At 48.8% G+C, this 19,356-nt stretch overlaps 1 protein-coding gene across 1 annotated transcript in view; it reads left to right on the plus strand.

Annotated features, from left to right (window-relative positions):
- Window positions 1–19,356, plus strand: part of KCNH4 (potassium channel, voltage gated eag related subfamily H, member 4) — a 108,237-nt gene that overhangs the window by 46,445 nt on the left and 42,436 nt on the right. The window contains exons 5-9 of the mRNA XM_015412422.1: window positions 6,001–6,244; window positions 9,096–9,253; window positions 13,524–13,725; window positions 15,878–16,072; window positions 18,698–18,897. Coding sequence (XP_015267908.1) covers window positions 6,001–6,244; window positions 9,096–9,253; window positions 13,524–13,725; window positions 15,878–16,072; window positions 18,698–18,897 — 999 coding nt within the window. The remainder of the gene's footprint in view (window positions 1–6,000; window positions 6,245–9,095; window positions 9,254–13,523; window positions 13,726–15,877; window positions 16,073–18,697; window positions 18,898–19,356) is intronic.

Genomic DNA, 19,356 nt, shown 5'->3' on the forward strand with positions numbered 1-19,356 from the left:
CTCAGGAGGTTTGTTTGTGGAGTGTTTTGTTTATTCAAAGCAGTGGGGAGGGTGAGCAACTTGTGTGTTCTCTTTTTTTCTCCCCATATTGTTCTCTGCAGTGCTTAGTTTAACATTGAATTGGGGTGCTGTAAGAGTGTTTGCCGGGCGTTCTACTTGGTTTCTTTCAGGGATGATTTTTCAAATCGCAAACCCAGAGCACACAAGGACTCTCACCCATTTCACAGTGTCCTCTTTTTATCCCGGGTGGATTTTCTTATGTGAGGGGAGAAACCAAGAGCTGGATTTCAAAGATGTCTTTCTAGATTGCACATTCCAGAGCTTGACCACGCAGCTGCATGCTTGACCTTGCTACAGGGAATGGTGTGTGTTTGTTTGTGGGGGGGGGTCCAGCAGCAGTTGGGAAACCCACCCTAGCGTGAAGTGTCCCCTCCCCCCCCCACCAACCAAACCCTCTGTTTGTTCCCTCTGCGGCTCTTCATGCCTTGACAGCTGTTTTCTCGATGACCCAACGCCAAGGCAGATTAAAAGGCTGTATGAGGGAAGGGTGGCAGTTGGGGGGGGGGACAATTGAACAACAGCCTCAACAGCTGCTCTTGCAAGCCATCCTCTCCAGTTAACAGGCCGGGTAAACTCCTTCCGTGCCACAACCAAATCCAGAGACTTACTTACTCTAAGCTGATAATGGTGGCCAACCCCCGCAAGAGGGTTGGATTCCCGATCCTTATCCATGCTCGGCAGTCTAAAGCTCTTTGGGGGGAAATGCCCAGAAAGAAAGTGGGCTTGAGCTGGTGGTGGAAGAGGGATTATCCCAATGGATGAAAACGGTGGAGCGTGAGGGGCCCCCACAATGCTCTCTTCCTGCTTATTATCAGAAATGCCCCAAATTTACGGGCGAGAGACATGTAGTGGTGTGAGGTGGCTGCTGGAGGGACCAAGGAGGCCTCAGTGTCCTGTCACCTGAGATCTACTCCAAAGGGAATGTATATCATGTGTGTGAGAGAAAAAGAGAGACAGAGAAAGACCCCTGGATTGTTGGTGATCAATTGGTCGCTAGTAACACCAAATGACCCACCTCAAGGGGTCATTTCGTAGAAAAAGAGGTGCAGGAGCTCATTAGCGGAACTCATTAGCGTAACTCATTTGCATATGCCACCCCCCCTGACATCACTGGAAGTGTGTCAGAAGGCAACACCCACCGCTCAGGCTCCACTGGACTGTTTTGGATTGCTAGCTATTGGGGGGGGGAATGTGCAGATCTGTCCTCGCAGAGGAGGGAGAGCTTGTACCTGAATAAAACTTGGTCTTAAAGGTGCCACTGGACTGTTTTGGACTGGGGGCGGGGGCTCTGCAGCTTACCTGGCTGCTTCTTGCTCTGACTGAGGGCTGCTGGGAGCAGGGGGTGGGGCTTGTTGCATGTGCCCGCCCCCTGGGCTCTTTACTGCTGGAGCTCCGCTTCTGTGCGCTCCTGCAGGAAATGACCCCTGCCCACCTCTAATGATATATTTCATTTCAATTGTGTGCCTCAGTGTACGGCAGTGCCACATGGGACTCAGGACAGTATATAGGTTCCCTAATTCTGTTTTGTCCTCACAACAACTGTATGAGGTAGGTTAGTGTCTGGCCAAAGGTCCCCTGACCTGGATAGCCCAGGCTAGCCCAATCTCGTCAGATCTCAGAAGCTAAGCAGGGTCAGCCTTGGCTAGTATTTGGATGGACGACCTCCAATAAATACCAAGGGTGTGATGCAGAGGCAGGCAATGGCAAATCACCTCTGAAACGTCTCTTGCCTTAAAAAAACCAAGTCTAACTTGCCACCAAGTGATGCATACCGCTAAAAGAGCTAGAACTTCTGGCTGCCAGACAATCTTAGGCTCTCCTGCCTATACTACACCCACTGCCATACAATAATTATTTATTATTACCAAGTGATTGTCCATGGATGGCTGGGGATTTTGCCCTGGGTCTCCTTCTTCTTAGTCCAGTGCTACAACCGTTATACCTCACTGGACCTCATTTCTGCAGTCAATAACCTATTCAGCATATAAAGGATGTTGACCTATTTAGCATAGTTTATGCTGATAATCCTAGGGAAGGATGAGGAATGGTGTAAGGACACTAAATCTCTGCCCCCGGGTGCTACTGCATTTCCCCCCCAAATCTGACTGAACCTTATCCACTCACTGGCAAGCCTCTGTTAGCATCTCACAATCTAGAAATGTCTTATAATAGATGCAAAAAAAAAAAAAAAAAAGACAGAGAGCCAACTCTTCTATCTTGAGAGAGTCAAATCTTCTATCCTCCACTTGCACCTGGCTGGATGACCTTGGGCAAGCCATAGCTCTGATAAGAGCTGTCCTTGAAAAAGAGCAGTTTCTGTCAAGGGCTCTCTCAGCCCTGCCTACCTCACAGGGTGTCTGTTGTGGGGAGGGGGAGGGAAAGGAGGTTGTAAGCCGCTCTGAGACTCCGAGTGACGGGCGGGGTATAAATCCAATCTCTTCTTCTTCTTTTATCTTGCTTTCTTAAAATGTATAGAAGAGACAGCACAGTTGCCAATGAGTCAAACTAGGATCTGGGAAACACGGGTTCAAATCCACACTTAGCCATAAGGTCACCAAATCCATTTTAGGATATTCCTAGAGATATGGGGGCTTGGCCTACGGAGGGCAGAGTCTAGGGAGGAGAGAGAGCTCTGCAGGGATGCAGGGTCACTCTAGGACTTCCATTTCCTCCCTCTAGGGTTGCCATTCCCCAGGTCCAGGTGAGGAATCCCTCGGTTTTGGGGGCTTCTGCCTGCTACCGACCAGTTGGCCGGCAGGGGAAAACCCACCCCCAAACAACGACATCACTGCGTGACATCCCCAACACACTGGCGTCACCTGGAAGTGATGTCGTGTCGGGGATGTTCTAGCTTTGAGGCAAAACTCTATGGTTTGACCCCAACTTTACCATAGAGTTTTGCCCAAATACCAGAGTGTCGCCCCCACAATATCACTGACACAATGACATAACTTTTGGATGACGTCAGCACATTGGGAACATCCCGGCCCACTCCCGGAACACCCCCCAGATCCCACTGCCAGCAAGATGAAGGGCCCTGGCAACCTTACCCCCCTCCAAAGCTGTCATTTCCCCCAGGAAGCTGATCTTTGTAGTCTGGATACCAGTTGTAATCCCAGTCCCCACCCTGAGGTTGGCAAATTTATTCAGCCATGAAACAAAGTGTGTGACCTTGGGCCAGTTGCTCTTCTTGGCCTAATCTACTTTACAAGATTGTTGTACTGGTAAAATGGAGGAAGGAAGAATGATGTATGTCACTCTCGTAGGGAAGCCAGCCTCCAGGTTGGAGTTGGGGTAGCTTATCCCCAGACTACAGAGAGGGTGGACTCTATAGCATTGTATGCCACTGAGGTCCCTGTTGTCCCTGGGCCCCATCCCCAAATCTCCAGGAGTTTCCCAAATGGGATCTGGCAACCCTACTCCCCCATCTGCCCACTGGCAGCCAGGGAAGACCTGGCAAGTGTTCCCTCTAAGCTGAGTTAGTGTGAGCTAGCTCAGTTTTTAAGCCTCTGGCTCACACATTTTTGTCCTAGCTCAGGAAGGAGGGCACCAGAGCAAAATAATTCATGCAGCAGCCAAATAGCTCGCTCACAATTTTAATGCCGGTAGCTCACAAAGGAAAATTTTGCTCACAAGACTCCACAGTTTAAAGGGAGCATTGCCAACAACTCTATCACTCTGAGGTGTTTTTTTTTTTTTTTGAGGAATGCATACAAATAAATAACGAGAGTAGTCAGCAAAATTTATCAGGGATCTTTTCTACCACCGCTTCCCTACTTCCCTTCTTTTCTCTCTGCCTCTCTTCTGCTTCCACCGAATGTCTCGTTGGCAAAACGTAACCCCAAGGTTTTCAATGCCATATTTAAAAATTGGGGGGTTGTGTAGAATCGAGTTTGTGAAATGCTTTTGGTTATCCAGCCAGGCCGTTCTCTAGCTAACCATTGTTTGCTCTCCTCCAAGCAGACAAAATGGCTAACTGCAAAGTTCTCTCCCTCCATCTGGTCTGGGGACAGGTTTGCTAGGTCTCCTCCCTCCTGTCCCCCACTGGCCCTTTCCACCATTGCTCAGCTGGATGGTGGAGGGGAAATGGTGAGGGAAATGGGGGTGGGAGGGAATCCCAATGCCATTGTGTCAATTACATTGGGAGAATGTAAGAGCATTGCTGGTGATGTGATGATGTCACTTCTGGGTCACACCAGAAGTGATGTCACTGCATTGTCAGCAAGGCCCCCCAAAAAGTGAGTCTTCTGCCAGCAACCCTATCTGGGGATAGGCCAGTTTGGTGTAGTGGTTAAGTGCGCGGACTCTAATCGGGGAGAACCGGGTTTGATCCCCCACTTCTCCACTTGCAGCTGCTGGATGACCTGGGGCAAGCCGTAGTTCTGATAAGAGCTGTTCTTGAAAAAGAGCAGTTCTCTCAGAGCTCTCTCAGCCCCACCTACCTCACAGGGTGTCTGTTGTGGGGAGGGGAAAAGAAAGGAGTTTCTAAGCTGCTCTGAGACTCCTTTGGGTAGTGAAGGGCGGGGTATAAATCCAATCTCTTCTTCTTCTTCTTCTATCAAGGATAGGCAAGATAACTGCAACTGGTGCCCTGTTCTTTTGTATCTCTTTGTTAGGCAGAGTCTCAGGAAGAAAGCAATGAGGAAATGGTTCAAATTGCCAACTGTTTGGCTTGATATTGTAGGGGGGCGGGTCATGTCTCATGTACCAAAGTGCCTTTGCACACAGTGGAGGCCTTGTTTGGTCAGAATGGCTGCTATGAAATTAACAGGCCCTCTCGTGGACTTTAGTGCGCCATCTGGGGTGGTTGTTATGGCTGCCGCTGTTGTTGTGTCTCTGAGGCCACCTTCCTCTCCTGTAACTGTTTTGTTCTGCCTGCTTCTTGAAAGTGTTGTTAGATGGAAACTTTTGCTAGATCCGTTTCCTTATGAGAAGAGAGTACTGGAGCCATGTGACATTTTTGTCATAGCTACTTATTTGCAAATAGGCACGTTGAGCACAGAGGAGCAAGTACCTCACAAGGTAGCACGAGGTGGTACTAAAAAGGATAGCATTAGTTTCCCAAAAGGTCAACGGCATACTCTTATCAGCCACATGCAAAACAGACCTTTCTCTTTTGTGGGCAACATTCAATTGCCAAAATAACTGCAGTGTGCCAGAAAGTAGAGCCTCTGTATTCAGAGGCAATCTACCATATGCTGGAGACAGAGACAGTGGGGCAGTCTGTGGCCTTCATACCTTGTTGGGAAACGTCTGATGCTAGGAGACAGAATGCTGGGCTGGATTTGGTCTGATCCTGCAAACTCTAGCCTCCGTATTGTAGGCACCAGTAACCTCCAAATTAGATCACTGCAGTGTAATACATTCAGTGTGGGAAAATATTTGGAGAATGTTAATTCGTTGAGTCGCTATTTTAGGATTGCATTGTAAATGTCTGAGGTCTATGGGCCTAGTTAAGCATTATGACTTTCTTGCATCCATCCTGGGTCCTGTCAATCAGTTGTGCACTGTGAGTTCTGTGCTCAGAACTCAGTTCCGAAGTGAATGGGGCCTTTGGGACAGTGGCATGCAGGGTGAGGTGTCTTAACCCCTTCCCTCCATGTCATTTTCCTGACTTGAAATGGCCCTGGGGAGCTACCATTGGCCCCGTTAGGAGTGATGTGCTGCCTATATGGAAGTTTCCACAACAGGGCAAATCGTGGCTCTCTGGGGTCTGGAAAACTGGGGGGGGGGGGATTAAACCTCTTCTCCCTTGTGCTGTTGTCCTGACCTTAATCGGGCCTCTGCATACCTGGGAACTGAGTCCTGAGCGTGAAATTTACAACATGCGTCTGATCGACAGGATCCATGATGGGCTCTGGGGGGCTTTGAGTAAAACAGTGTAGTTAGGTCCTAAGTTCCTGAGTGTTGAACAAAGCTGTTGTCTCTTCTGCTCTTCAGGATGTCTTTGAAAACAAGCCCTCGGTGCCAGAGTACAAAATTGCCTCGGTACAGAAGTCGCGCTTCATCCTTCTCCACTACAGCATCTTCAAGGCCTTGTGGGATTGGCTTATCCTTCTGGCCACCTTCTATGTGGCTGTGACCGTTCCTTACAACGTTTGCTTCACCGACTCCGACGACAGTTTGGCGACCGCCCGCAGCACCATTGTCAGTGATATCGTCGTGGAGATGCTCTTCATCGTGGGTGAGAATGGCAAAACTCATGTCTTCTCCGGGAGGGCGGGTCCTTTAGCTAAGGTGGGTTGATGGGGATCACGTATCACGGGCTCAACCTGAAGAGGGGTACAAAACTGACATCGAGGTTTTTAAAGACGACTGTTATGTATGCGGACCGCCACCAGGGGTACGCGGCTAAAGCAGGAGCTTGGTCCCCAAACACAAAGGGGACATAGGATCCTAGTCCACCTCGAGTCCACCAATAGCACTCTTGGCGGGAAATTCAAACTCTCCTATGGGGACAGAGGTGTGCCAGGTGGAGTGTATATAGTTGGCCTTGCAGGGCCATTTTTCCTTGTCTTGTTGTGAAGTACAATAAACGCGTCTGAATGCATGTTGTAGTCCGAGTTCTCCATGCGTCGAACCCAGTACTTTTTAACGACATTAAACTCTGCCGTATTTTCTGTTCAGTTTGAAACATGGTAGGGTTGCCAGACCCCCGGTCTGGGTGGTGCTTTCACTAATTTTCAGGGCTTTAGCCCGCCGCCGGCCAGCCTCCTTGTGCGGCAAGCCCCACCCCTGAATAGCCTCCTTGTGTGGCCATGTCGCATAGAGTTTTTCCCTAAGTGCTAGACCAGGGGTGGCCAAACTTGCTTAACCTAAGAGCCACATAGAATAAACGTCAGATGTCTGAGAGTGACAAGACATGAACAGATATTACCCACGTGTTTTTATTGAAAAATATGCAAATCTGCTTTTTTATTAACTGTAAATGAGACTGCCAAAAAAAGGTAATTTACAGTATGAAACAAAACAGATAACAATTTTTTTCTAGAATACTACAAGAAACTCTATGACACCAAAGAACCACAGCCAGATCCTATTAATAGTTATTTGGAGACTCACTATAACAATATTAAGCTATTAGCAGAACATAAAGAATTGATGGAAAGTCCTTTCACTGAAAAAGAATTAATTCAAGCAACTGAAAAATCAAAATGCAATAAAGCTCCTGGCCCAGATGCCTTTATCTCAGAAATATACAAAAAATACAAGGAAATCCTGACAAATTTGCTTTTTTATTAACTGTAAATGAGACTGCCAAAAATAAAAACAAAAGGGGTAAAAACAGTTATTGATAATGATATTTATTTGCCTTCTCCAAGGTGCCTGGGGGGGGGGGCCGCTTTAAAAATGCATTTGAAAATGCACTTAAAGTTGAAGTTGCTTTCTTTCTCTGCTCCCACCCACACACCTCAAGCCTACCCAGGGAGGGGAGCACTGGCTGGGGAAGGGAAGACTGATCGGGGAGGCATGCCTCCCCTCCCCTTCACTTCCCCAGCCGCCCTGCCGGGAGCCGCAGAATATGTGTGCAAGGGTTTGGCCACCCCTTTGCTAGAGCGCACCCGTGCAGCTTCCCCAGCGTTTAGTTTTTAGTTTAGTTTTATTATTACGGTCTTAAGACCAGCATCCCCGGCGTGATTATTATTATTTATTATTTATTTTAATTAATTAATTTCTACCCCGCCCTCCCCGCCAAAGCAGGCTCAGGGCTGCTTACATGGGGTAATAAACACATAAAAGAAATGCATCTAAAATCACAACAGGATACACATAAAAACATACAAAGTGCTGGCGCTGAATTAATTCATTTATGATGGCGGGTGATGATGTCACTTCCAAGCAATGTCGTCGCCCCCCCCCGCCCCCGCCAACAGGGTAAGTTGACCTGGCAACCCTAAGTGAAGCTCCAGAAATCCCTTTACTGTCACTCCCCCAAAGAGCCCAGATAACTCAGAGAATTCTGGGAACATTAGCATCCGTTTGAGAGCGTCTGGCAAGCACAGTCCCAAGCAGAGTCAGACACTCTCAAGGCCACAGGGTTCAGCGGACGTAGCAGGGCACAAACCTGTTGATTTCAACAAATCTTCGCATTCCCAGAGTATCATGAAAAAAATACTTTTCTGGGAGTGAGTCCTATTGAATAGACCTGAGTAGGATTCCAAGTAAACCTGCTTAGGGTTGCTCTGTAGGAAATTACTTTTATTTAGATCGTATTCACTGTTGTGGGTAGGAATGGAACCAGCCCATTCAGAGGCAGTAGACCTCTGATTACCACTTATTATGGCTACCTCCACTTGACTTTGTTTGTGAGGGGCTTATCCTTCCTTTGGACCCCACACCTTTCTTCCATACCCTGGTAGAATATGCAGGGTTGGCACTGCTGGTATAGCAAGCAGGTGTGATTGGTAATCATTGCAATGGGGACATGTATGCAGTGTGTAAACCCATCACTTTTCTTTCTAGAGAGCCAGTGTGGTGTAGCGGTTAAGAGCGGCAGACTCTAACCTGGAGAACTGGGTTCACTTTTACACTCCTCCACAGGAAGCCAGCTGGGTGACCTTGGGCCAGTCAAAGCTCTTTCAGAGCTCTCTCAGCCCCAAAAACATGTCTAGCTCGCCAACTAGTGGTGTGTAACACTAAAAAAGCTAGAACTTTAGGCTGCCAGACAACCTTAGGATTTCCTGGCTATACTAGAGAGCGAGTTTGGTGTAGTGGTTAGGAGCACGGACTCTAATTGGGGAGAACCGGGTTTGATTCCCCACTCCTCCACATGCAGCTGCTGGTGTGACCTTGGGTCAGTTACAAGTTGTCTCAGCTGTTCTTTCAGGAGCAGTTCTCAAAAGAGCTCTCTCAGCCCCACCTACCTACCTCACAGGGTGTCTATTGTGGGGAAGGGATGGGAAAGGGGATTGTAAGCCACTCTGAGACTCCCTTGGATAGTGAAGGGCAGGGTATAAATCCAATCTCTTCTTCTCTTCTTCTTCTACACACAATGCCATATGATAATTATTATTAATAATTTTCTTTCCCTGCAGACATCATCCTGAACTTCCGGACTACGTATGTCAGCCAGTCGGGCCAGGTGGTTTATGATAGCCGGTCCATCTGCCTCCACTACGTGGCTACGTGGTTCTTCGTGGACTTGATTGCGGCCTTGCCCTTTGACCTCCTGTATGCCTTCAATGTCCCAGTGGTAAGCGACTCTTCAAGCCTGTTCCTCAAAGCTGAGGCCGTCAGCAAACCCTGGGGTGGAGGTGGGGGCTCGGGGCTTAACTACATATTAACACTGAGGGATGAGTGAAAGAAGCTCCCAGGTTTTTTCTTCAAAATTGCTGTGCAAGAGGACAGGCTCTAGTCAGGGCTGCAGCACTACAGAGGAGGTTTAAGCCTTCCTTCCACGTCACTTGGGGAGGGGCCACGGCACAGTGATACAGCATCTGCTTTGTAGGCAGAAGGCCCCAGGTTCAACTCCCGGCATCTCCAGTTAAAAAGGACCAGGCAGTGGGTGATGTGAGAGACCCTTGGCCTGAGACCCTGAAGAGCCTCTGCCAGTTTGAGGAGATGATACAGACCTTGATGGACCCGTGGTCTGATTCAGTATAAGGCAGCTTCATGATCTCATGTGTTTATTTCCCCAGTCTTAGAGCCCAGCTATACAATTTCATCATTTATTGGTCCTGTCCTCGGACTGCCCTGGGTCCTTTTAGCTAGGCTTGCTCTAGGAGCTCATGCTGAAACTTTATTCCAAAGCATGTGGGGGTCTGATTTGCATCATTTATGGAGAAAGGAAGCTACCTGCCCCATAGCTTCTCTGCTTGAGAGGACCCAAGGCATACACCAGAGGGACAAAGACAGGGTCGCTGACCTCAAGTGGGTGGCTGGAGGTCTCCTGGGGTTACAGGCAGTAGAGATCAATTCACCAGGAGAAAATGGCTGCTTTGGAAGGTGGATTCTATGGCATTGTGCCCCGCTGAAATCCCTCCCCCCCTCAGGCTCTACCCCCTCAAATCTCCAGGTATTTCTCAACCTGGAGTTGGCAACCCTAATGAATGATACATTTATCATGTAGTTAGGTCTGGAAACAGCCGCAAGGAGACTCTATTTGCCCCAGAATCATTTTAGACTGAAAAACTGGGAATCATGTGGTTGGGTGGATTAACCCTTCCAACATGCGGCAGTCCAGTTTGGAACTGGTCTCACTCCTGGGAGTGATTTTAAAAGTTAGTAAGATACCATGAGCTCTCCCGACATCAGATCTGAATCTGCTCTCTTCTGCTGGAACTGCGGAACTTTGTAGAGAAAGTAGCTTACGCCGCTATGCTTCCCTCTGCCTTGGAGGCCTGGAAGTGCACACCTTTTGTCCTTGTAAAGATAAATGTGTTGTAAAGTTATGTGCACCATAAACTGGATGGTAGGAGTGCCAGGTTCCCTCTTGGCCACCGGCGGTGGATGGGTGGGTTGGGTTGCCAGCTCCAGGTTGGGAAATTCCTGGAGATTTGGGGGTGGAGAACAGGGACCCCAGTGGGGTACAATGCCACAGAGCAGGGGTGTCGAACTCACTTGTTATGAGAGCCGTATCTGACATAAATGAGACCTTGTTGGGCTGGGCCATGTGTGTCATAAAATGTAATGCCAGGTAGCAAAGATATAAACTTTATAAAGGACACAGACAAACATAATTAACTTTCACATTGTTTTCTTACTGAGAAAGACTGGATCATGAGGGCATGAACACAGTGAAAAGGGGGAGGGAACCCAGTTGCACCCAGGAGAGCCCAACAAAACACACACAGCATAAGGAGCCCAACAGAATACAAACACACTGTAGCAAGGAACACAGAAGTGCATACCTTGAACAAAACTTTGTTGGTCTTAAAGGTGCCTAGTATTTTTGCCATGCAGTTGAGGCAGTCCAGCAAAGCAGGTTCTCACTCGTTCCCTCCCTCCCTGCCTCCCTTCAGGAAGGAGCCTCACTGTGTGGAAGGAAAGAAAGGCTTCCCTTTGTCTCATGAATACGATTGAGGCAGCCTGGCCAGGAAGCAAGCTCTAGCTGGTTCCCTCCCTCCCCGGGAGTGGGAGGGGGAGGAGCCTCAGTCAGTGCTTTACCAGACTCTCTCAATCGCACAGGAGAGGCTTGCCTATCTATCTCTCCTGTGTGGCTGAGAGAGTCTAGTAAAGTAAGCTGTGATATAGCAGCAGCAGCAGAACTGGAAAAGGAAGCAGAAAACAGCCCGGGCCTTGTGGGCCGGATTGCAGCCCTCCGAGGCTGCATGCCATAGAGCCTGCCCTCCAAAGCATCCATTTTCTCTAGGGGAACTGATCTCTGTAGTCTGGAGATGTAATCCCAGGAGATCACCAGGTCCCACCAGGAGGCTGGCATCCCTACTGGATGGCCCAGGCTAGCCCAATCTCATCAGGTCTCAGAAGCTAAGCAGGGGCTCAGCCCTAGTTAGTACTTGAATGGGAGACCACCAAGGAAGTCTAGGGTTTCTACACAGAGGCAGGTGATGAGAAACTGCCTCTGCTTGTCTCTTGCCTTGAAAGCTGCATGGGGTTGCCACGGGTCAGCTTTGACTGTACAGCACTTTCCACCACCAAAGTCATGTGCACAAGATAAAGTGGCACAGAAATGTTTAAAAGGTGATGCTAAAGGAATGTGCTCTTATTCCAAGTGTGTGTATGGGGGGGGGGGAGATGAGCTTTTGGTTAGAGTGTGGACTGAAAAGCACTTTTCATTTGCTCACATGATAGCATTTATATACTGCTTTAGCCCTATGAGTATGTTATCTGAACAATCTTTGCAGCAGCTGGTGTAAGGTAAGCCAGTGTTATCCTCACATTATTAAGAAGGAGGCAGCATACGGGAAGTGACTTGCCCAAATGCTGCCTAATGAATTCATGATCAAGGTGAGATTTGAACCCTGTACTTCTTGATTCAGTGCTTTTGTTCTTAACAGCTATGCTGCATTAGCTTTAATGCTGCTTACTTCCCAGGTTTGAATCCCACTTTTTGACCCTAATTGGGGTGCAGGTGGGGATTAACTAGGGATGACAGAAATATACTGGTGTGTCTCCAGCCATCTGCGGAGTTTGCAGAATAGGCCTTTGTCATTTCCCGCTCCCACTGCAGCCCCTGGAGCCTCCTGAAGTTTTGTTCCTGGGAGTCAGTAGACTCTCCAGAACAACATAGAGGCAAAGCTGGAGTCTACAGCGGGCGGGGGAATCAGCAGAACTCGCCCCTTGCTTTTCTGAAAGCCAGTTTGGTGTAGTGATTAAGAGCAGCAGACTCTAATCTGGAGAACTGGGTTTGATTTCCTACTCCTCCACATGAAGCCAGCTGGGTGACCTTAGATAAGTCACAGTTCTCTCAGAGCTGTTCTCTCAAGAGCAGTTCTCTCAGAGCTCTCTCAGCCCCACCTACCTCACAGGGTGTCTGTTGTGGGGAGAGAAAGGGAAAGGAGATTGTAAGCCGCTCTCTGAGCAAAGGGCAGGGTATAAATCAAACTCTTTTTCTCGTTCTCCTTCTGCTTCTGCTTTTGTTTCTGCTTTTGCTTCTTCTGCAAATGGAAATGCTGTTCTTTCAAGGGAACTGTGTGGCAGGAGTTCAAAACTGATCTTGTGGCTGAGCCTGTTGAGGGAAATCAAACTCTTTGGTTGCCACAGATCAGCAACTGTGGTGGTGTTTGCTTGCTGGAACATGGACCCAAGGTAGAGGGACCCGTGGCTCAGCAGCAGAGCATCAGCTTGGCATGCAGAAGGCCCCAGGTTCAACCCCTGGCATCTCTGGATAAAAGAATCGGGTAGCTGCCAGTCAGAGCACACAATATGGATCTTGATGGACCGATGGTCTGATTCAGTAGAAGGCAGCATCATGTGTACATGACACAAATCGGTACCTATCAGGCTCATGGAAAGGCGTGTTGCTATAGCATAGGAGATGAGAAAAGGGACCTGTATAGAAGTTGTGCAGAGAAACCACCTACACATTCTAATTTCTCCAGTGACACAAATCCCAGCTTAGCACTGAAGCCTGCGTCAGTACAGAATGAGGGCTGGTTTTGCAGGCGTCAGACCCAAAGTGAGGACACCCGAGTATGGCCACACAGCCAGTCTGCATGGGGAAGCTGCTTTGATATTAAAAATCTGTCAGAGGCACTTAATAAATTTTCATTTTGTTTGTTTAAACCGATTCTTTTAAAGAGAAGTGAGCCAGGACTGAGATTCAGTTCAAAAACACCTTTCAAAAGGCCTTTAAACCTGTAGCAGAGAGCTGCATACATTCCAGAGAATGTTCTTATCAGGGGAAGGCCTCGGCCTCTCTGCCCTGCTGTTGGCCCTCCAGAGGAACTGGTTGGCCCCTGTGTGAGACAGGGTGCTGGGCTAGATGGACTCTTGGTCTGATCCAGCAGGGCTCTTCTGACATTATTTTGTTCTTATCGTTTTTCCACCTCCCCCTTTCCCAGACCTATCTGGTACACTTGTTGAAGACGGTGCGCCTCCTCCGCTTGCTTCGTCTGCTCCAGAAGCTGGACCGCTACTCGCAGTACAGTGCCATGGTCCTCACATTGCTCATGTCCATGTTTGCCCTCTTGGCGCACTGGATGGCCTGCATCTGGTACGTCATTGGCCGGAAGGAGAGCCATGACCCAGTGACCTGGGACATTGGTGAGTTTTGAGGAGGACAGGAAATGCTGCTTTACTGAAATGAGTGAAATGAGATGGGCTCCCCTTTCGGAGCCCATTGAAGGGCCAAAATGTATTTTGGGAGGCCAAACAAGATGGAGGGTAAAGACTGATGGTACAGGAATAAAAGAACCGGAGCTTGTTCAGACGCGCCCACTCAGCCTTCAGTACAGAAGTTCCTGTTTCTCTTTGCCGGGCTGAGCACTGATCAAGCCATTCTGCAAGTTTGTGGGACAGCTTAATTTGAATTGGGTACCACCAGCTGGTTGTGGCTGTGTCTCCGTGGTAACAGCATCTGTTTTGCATGGGGAAGGTTCCCGGTTGTCATCAAGTAACAGGTGATGGGACTGGGAGAGTCAGTGAGTAAAGACAAGGTTGACCTTAAATGGCCCATGATCCGATTCAATAATAAGGCATTTTCACGCGGGGGGTAATTGGCTAGCACCCATGCCACTACTAACACCTCTCCCTGCTCCATCTCTAAAATAAGCTGTGCAACCATTGTTTTTAATTAAAAAAAATAAGGTAAGGTGTATCATACAAGCATACATGTGATACTTAGGGGCTTTTTAAAAGTGTTGGGCTTGTGGAAAGTATTGTGGGGATACTCATCTGTCATGGAAAGTACAAAGCCAGGTTACAGAGGAAGAACCCAGTGTGCCTAGGGTTGCCAACCTCTAGGTAGTACCTCACCAATGTCCACTGTGCAAAAATTATTCTAGTCCAATTACAGTCCACGAATTTTCTTTTTGTTTCTTTATTTTACATCATGCAGTGCTGCTGCTGCTTCCAACAATTGCCATGCGACTACAGATTTCCCGGGTAAACAATCTGTTTCCCTCAATGCTTTGTCAGGTCGCTTTATACTTGGAGCCCATGTTCTGCATCTCCTACTCAGAATTAATCTTGTATTTTCTCGGCATCTGCTGGCTCCCATACCTGTAGTCGCATGGCAATTGTTGGAAGCAGCAGCAGCACTGCATGATGTAAAATAAAGAAACAAAAGAAGAAGAAGAAGCAGCAAATTCGTGGACTGTAATTGGACTAGAATAATTTTTGCACAGTGGACATGGGTGGGGGGCAACCTTGGTTGAGTCACTGTGGTCCAGTTGTGGCTTGAACCTCCAGGTGGTGGCTGGAGATCTCCCACTGTTACAACTAATCTCCAGGCAGCAGAGATCCGTTCCCCTGGATGGGATAGGATAAAGTTTTATTTACGGCCGAAGCCAGCAGTTAACATTTGAAACACTACAAACTTAGTAGTAAAAAACACCTATGAATAAAGGTAAAAAGGCTTAACAGAACAGTAAAATGCATTATAAAAGACGTAATCAATTCCTTAGGAGGTAGACGGTTAACAATAAAACGATTAACGTTTAGCTTGCTGTGTTATTATAGATTTTCTAATTCTTAAAACACTCCATCCAAATCTAGCCACTTGGTGTGTTACCTCCGAGTGCCTATCTGAGAGGAGGTTTTTCATAATACGGGCTCTTTGCCTACTGGTTAGAGGTAAGGACATGGGGAATGAAAGAGATTTCCGGACATTATTATAGGCCTTACTGTCAAACATAACATGTTCTAGATTTTCAATGCCTACATTACAGCAGGGGCATATGCATTCCCCGAATGGGATTTTCTTATACTTTCCCTCTGTATTCGCTAAGGGAAGAGCATCCCAGCGCATAAGTGTAAGTGTTCTCCAATATTCGTGGTTTGACAGATGGTAAAAATAGGCCATAGGAGTTACTCTGTTGATGGAGTCAAGAAGTGTGTGCCATTTCTCTGTTCTACCTATATCGTTCTGCCTATCAGTATCCATAATCCTCTGTTTTATCATTAGTTCCCCTGGAGAAAATGGCCACTTTGAAAGGTGGACTCTATGGCATGACACCCCATTAAAGTCCCTCTCCTCCACAAATCCCACCCTCCTCAGGCTCCCCCCCCCCAAATCTCCAGGTATTGACCAATCTGGAGCTGGCAACTCCAAGTGTAACTGATCTTTAAGCATCCTACTTGCCTTTGTTATTATGAATCAGGGCTTTATGTACACCGAGTGCAGTATTGGGGGTGGGGTGCTGGGGACCCCAAACCCTGACCCACCCGCAGGGTTAACCTCTCACTATGCCTGCAGGCTGGCTGCACGAACTGGGCAAGCGGATAGAAGCCCCATACCTCAACAGCTCCGTGGGCGGACCGTCCCTCCGTAGCGCCTACATCGCTTCGCTGTACTTCACCCTCAGCAGCCTGACCAGCGTGGGCTTTGGCAACGTCTGCGCCAACACGGATGCCGAGAAAATCTTCTCTATCTGCACTATGCTCATTGGTGGTGAGTCAGGCACTGGGCGTGTCTTTCGTGAGTGTACTGTGGAAAGTGTCGCTTTGGCACCAGATGGAGGACCTGTCACCTGGAGAATCTCGGAATTCCTTTTAAGAGGTGTGTTTCTAGCTCAGGGAACCTTTTTTGAGCCTGCAGGCGCGTTTGGAATTCTGACACGGCATGATAGGCACAGCAACAAAACGGATGCCACAAAATGTCTGCCCCAGGAAATGGAGTGAGCCACAAAATGGTTGCCACCGCTTAACTTTAATTATACAATACAGATCCTTGTGTTGTGCTGGTAGCTCCTGCCAAAGCGATATTTGTGGGGGTTATATATGTTTTTTCCAAATATATGTGTGTGCATGTGTGCACCTGGAAGTCATAGCGATCTCTGGTGACTGACCCCCAGCCCCGTAGCTAGGGAATTCTTTGGGAGGGGGCCTCGGGGGGCCCACCAGCTAATTAAATGGAAGTACAGTGCAGGTGGTAAGTTGGAGCACTTTGGGGGCAGCCCAGGAGGGAGGGGCCCCAGAAGAAACACTAGGGGGCTGGGCCCCGTGGGCCCCATGTTAGCTACGGGCCAGCTGACCCCTACTGGGGGCATGGAGGATATTCATAGAGGTTGCTGAATAAAGCCTGCCCCCGCTTCCCAGCTCTGGTATTTCAAGAAGGTCTCCCATCCAAGTATTTGCCAGAGTCAACCCTGCTTAGCTTCCGAGATCTGACGAGACTGGGTTTGCCTGGGCTATCCAGGTCAGGGCTCGAAGCAATATTTTAAAAAAATCTGCACAGCCAATCAGAAGCCTTGCTAGGCAAAAGCCCTACCTGGCCCCACCCACTTCCTGAAAACACTTGGCGGGCACCAGACAAGGTGTCGGTGGGCAGTGTAATCTGAAGCGAATTGAAAAACTGGCTGGAATCAGAGATTGGGACTGCCCTCTGCCCCAGATGCATTATGTGGTTTTCGCCAGATTACACTCATTAAGCCTCAGTTTCCCGATCTGTAAAATGAATAAAATGGTAACCTTTTCCTAACACATAGTTCTAGAATGACAATCACAGGGTAGGGTTGCCAGCTCCATATTAGGAAATACCTGGAAAATTGGGGAATGGAGCCTGAAGAGTGTGGGGTTTGGGGAGGGGAGGGACTTCAATGGGGTATCATACCTTAGAGTCCACCTTCCAAAGTGGCCATGTTCTCCAGGGGAACTGATCTCTGTTGCCTGGAGATCGGTTGTAATAATGAGAGAGCTCCAGCCATGAAGGGTTAGCAGATCCCTCCTGGCAACCAGTGGGGATGGGGGGACTTACTGGGAGAGGGAGGGAGGCCCAGCTGACGTTGCAGCAACATGTCATGGGCTGGGGTGCCAGTCAAAGGGAGTCCAGAACAGGCCAAGGTCAGGAGCCAAGAAGACAGTGCAAAGTCCAAAGCCAAGCCGGGGTCAGGAGCCAGAAACACAGAGCCAAGTCCAAAGTCAGGGAGTCCAAAGGTCTAGGTGCAAGAGCCGAGCCGGAGTGGATGCCAGCAACACAAAGCTGACTTGTTGCTTCCACGAAGAGTACTGCCCAGATTGTGGAGTTAAATGCTGCTACCAATTAGCCAGCTGCATGATCGTCCAGGCTCCTGTTAGAACTCTGGGCTAGCTGAGCGTCTCCCCTGTAGCCTGGCCTCCAGTCGCTCCCTTAAACAAGTCACATGTGGGGGTGAGTCAGGAGGACTTTCAGCTTACAGTTCTTCCTTCTTATCTGGGCCAAGTGTGAAGACTGCTGTTACAGGTACTTGCCAGCTATCCTCTGCTGCTGCAGAGGGGCCAGCTGTGGTTTCTGCAGGCTCTGTCAGTTCATCCTCATCCACGCCCATGACACAGCGTGTCTATGTCACTTCCGATGTGACCCACAAGTGACATCATCACTCTGTGCCATCCAGGTGACACTCTGGTATTTGGACAAAACCTCTATGGTAACTTTGGGTTCTATCATAGAGTTTTTGCCCAAATATCAGAGCAGTGTCGCGACGTTGCCATCATGATGACGCCACTTCTACATCACATCAGAAGTTATGTAGATACGTCGCTGTAATATTGACTGGGCCCTGCTCTTTTTCTGGATAAGTCCTCCCTGCCAACCAGCTGATTGGCAGTGGGGCAGTGGGGCCTGACAGTGGGAGATCCCGCCTCCACTGGAGGGGGGTGTCTGGCAACCCTACACTACCTGGAAGTTTGCAACCCACTCATAAGGTTGCCAGGTCCATCAAACCCGTGGGAGAGGGGTGGAGGAAGCGTTCTGGGAGTGGAAGGTGATGTACCCGTAAATAAACACGACGTCAGGGGGCGATGCTCTGGTTTTTCAGTCATTAAAGTTCCCAGCTTCCCCTTTGTACAGTGTTTCTTACTGTGGGCTAAAAATAAAAAAAATCTGAATTCAGAGAGGATACATCTATCAGTGGTAGCTGTTAGCCTTGATTACTAAATGGACCATCCACTTTCAGGAGCAGTGCTCCCTTTCAGAAGTGGAGACTGGAAGAAACCTCAGAAGGGTGCCAACAGGATGCCGTACTAGATCAGTTTTGGTCTGACCCAGCTGCAGGCTGCTGAGATGCGTGTCTTTTTCTCCTTTCTCCTCTCTTCCCAGCTCTGATGCATGCTGTGGTCTTTGGCAATGTGACAGCCATCATCCAGCGTATGTATTCACGGCGCTCCCTGTACCACACCCGCATGAAAGACCTCAAGGATTTCATCCGCGTTCATCGCCTGCCCCAGCAGCTCAAGCAACGCATGCTGGAATACTTCCAGACCACGTGGTCTGTCAACAACGGCATCGATGCCAACGAGGTAAGAATGGCTGGCTCGTCGGGATTGTATGCTAGAGAGACAACACACAACAAATCTTTATTGGCATAACAACAGCAGCATGTGAGGGCGATCTGGCTGCGACATCTGTCACCCCATTGATCACCAGGGTTGATTCGGCTGATCTGACTGGCTAGGCGGGTGTCCCCTCCCTCCCTCACCACTCCACCTGCGTCCCTCCCGAAGCTGTGCGCTCAGTGGAAGAGGACGACGATCCCAGATAGAAGGAGTGTGCCGTTCTTCAGTCAAGGGTATACGATAGCTGCGCTCCCCTGCTAGAACCTCCAAACAAGCTAGAGAGACAGAGAAGGCGTATTTGTGCAGTAACTAAAGAACGGCGGGGAGGGCGGGATACAAATAAAATAAATAAATAAAATAAATGAACCTGTAAGAGCTGAGATTATGTCCCTCCTCACCAGGGCCACGTTGTCCGGTCCTGGA

This window comes from Gekko japonicus, unplaced genomic scaffold (assembly GCF_001447785.1).
Source record: "Gekko japonicus isolate JY-2015 unplaced genomic scaffold, Gekko_japonicus_V1.1 scaffold8, whole genome shotgun sequence".
NCBI lineage: Eukaryota > Metazoa > Chordata > Lepidosauria > Squamata > Gekkonidae > Gekko > Gekko japonicus.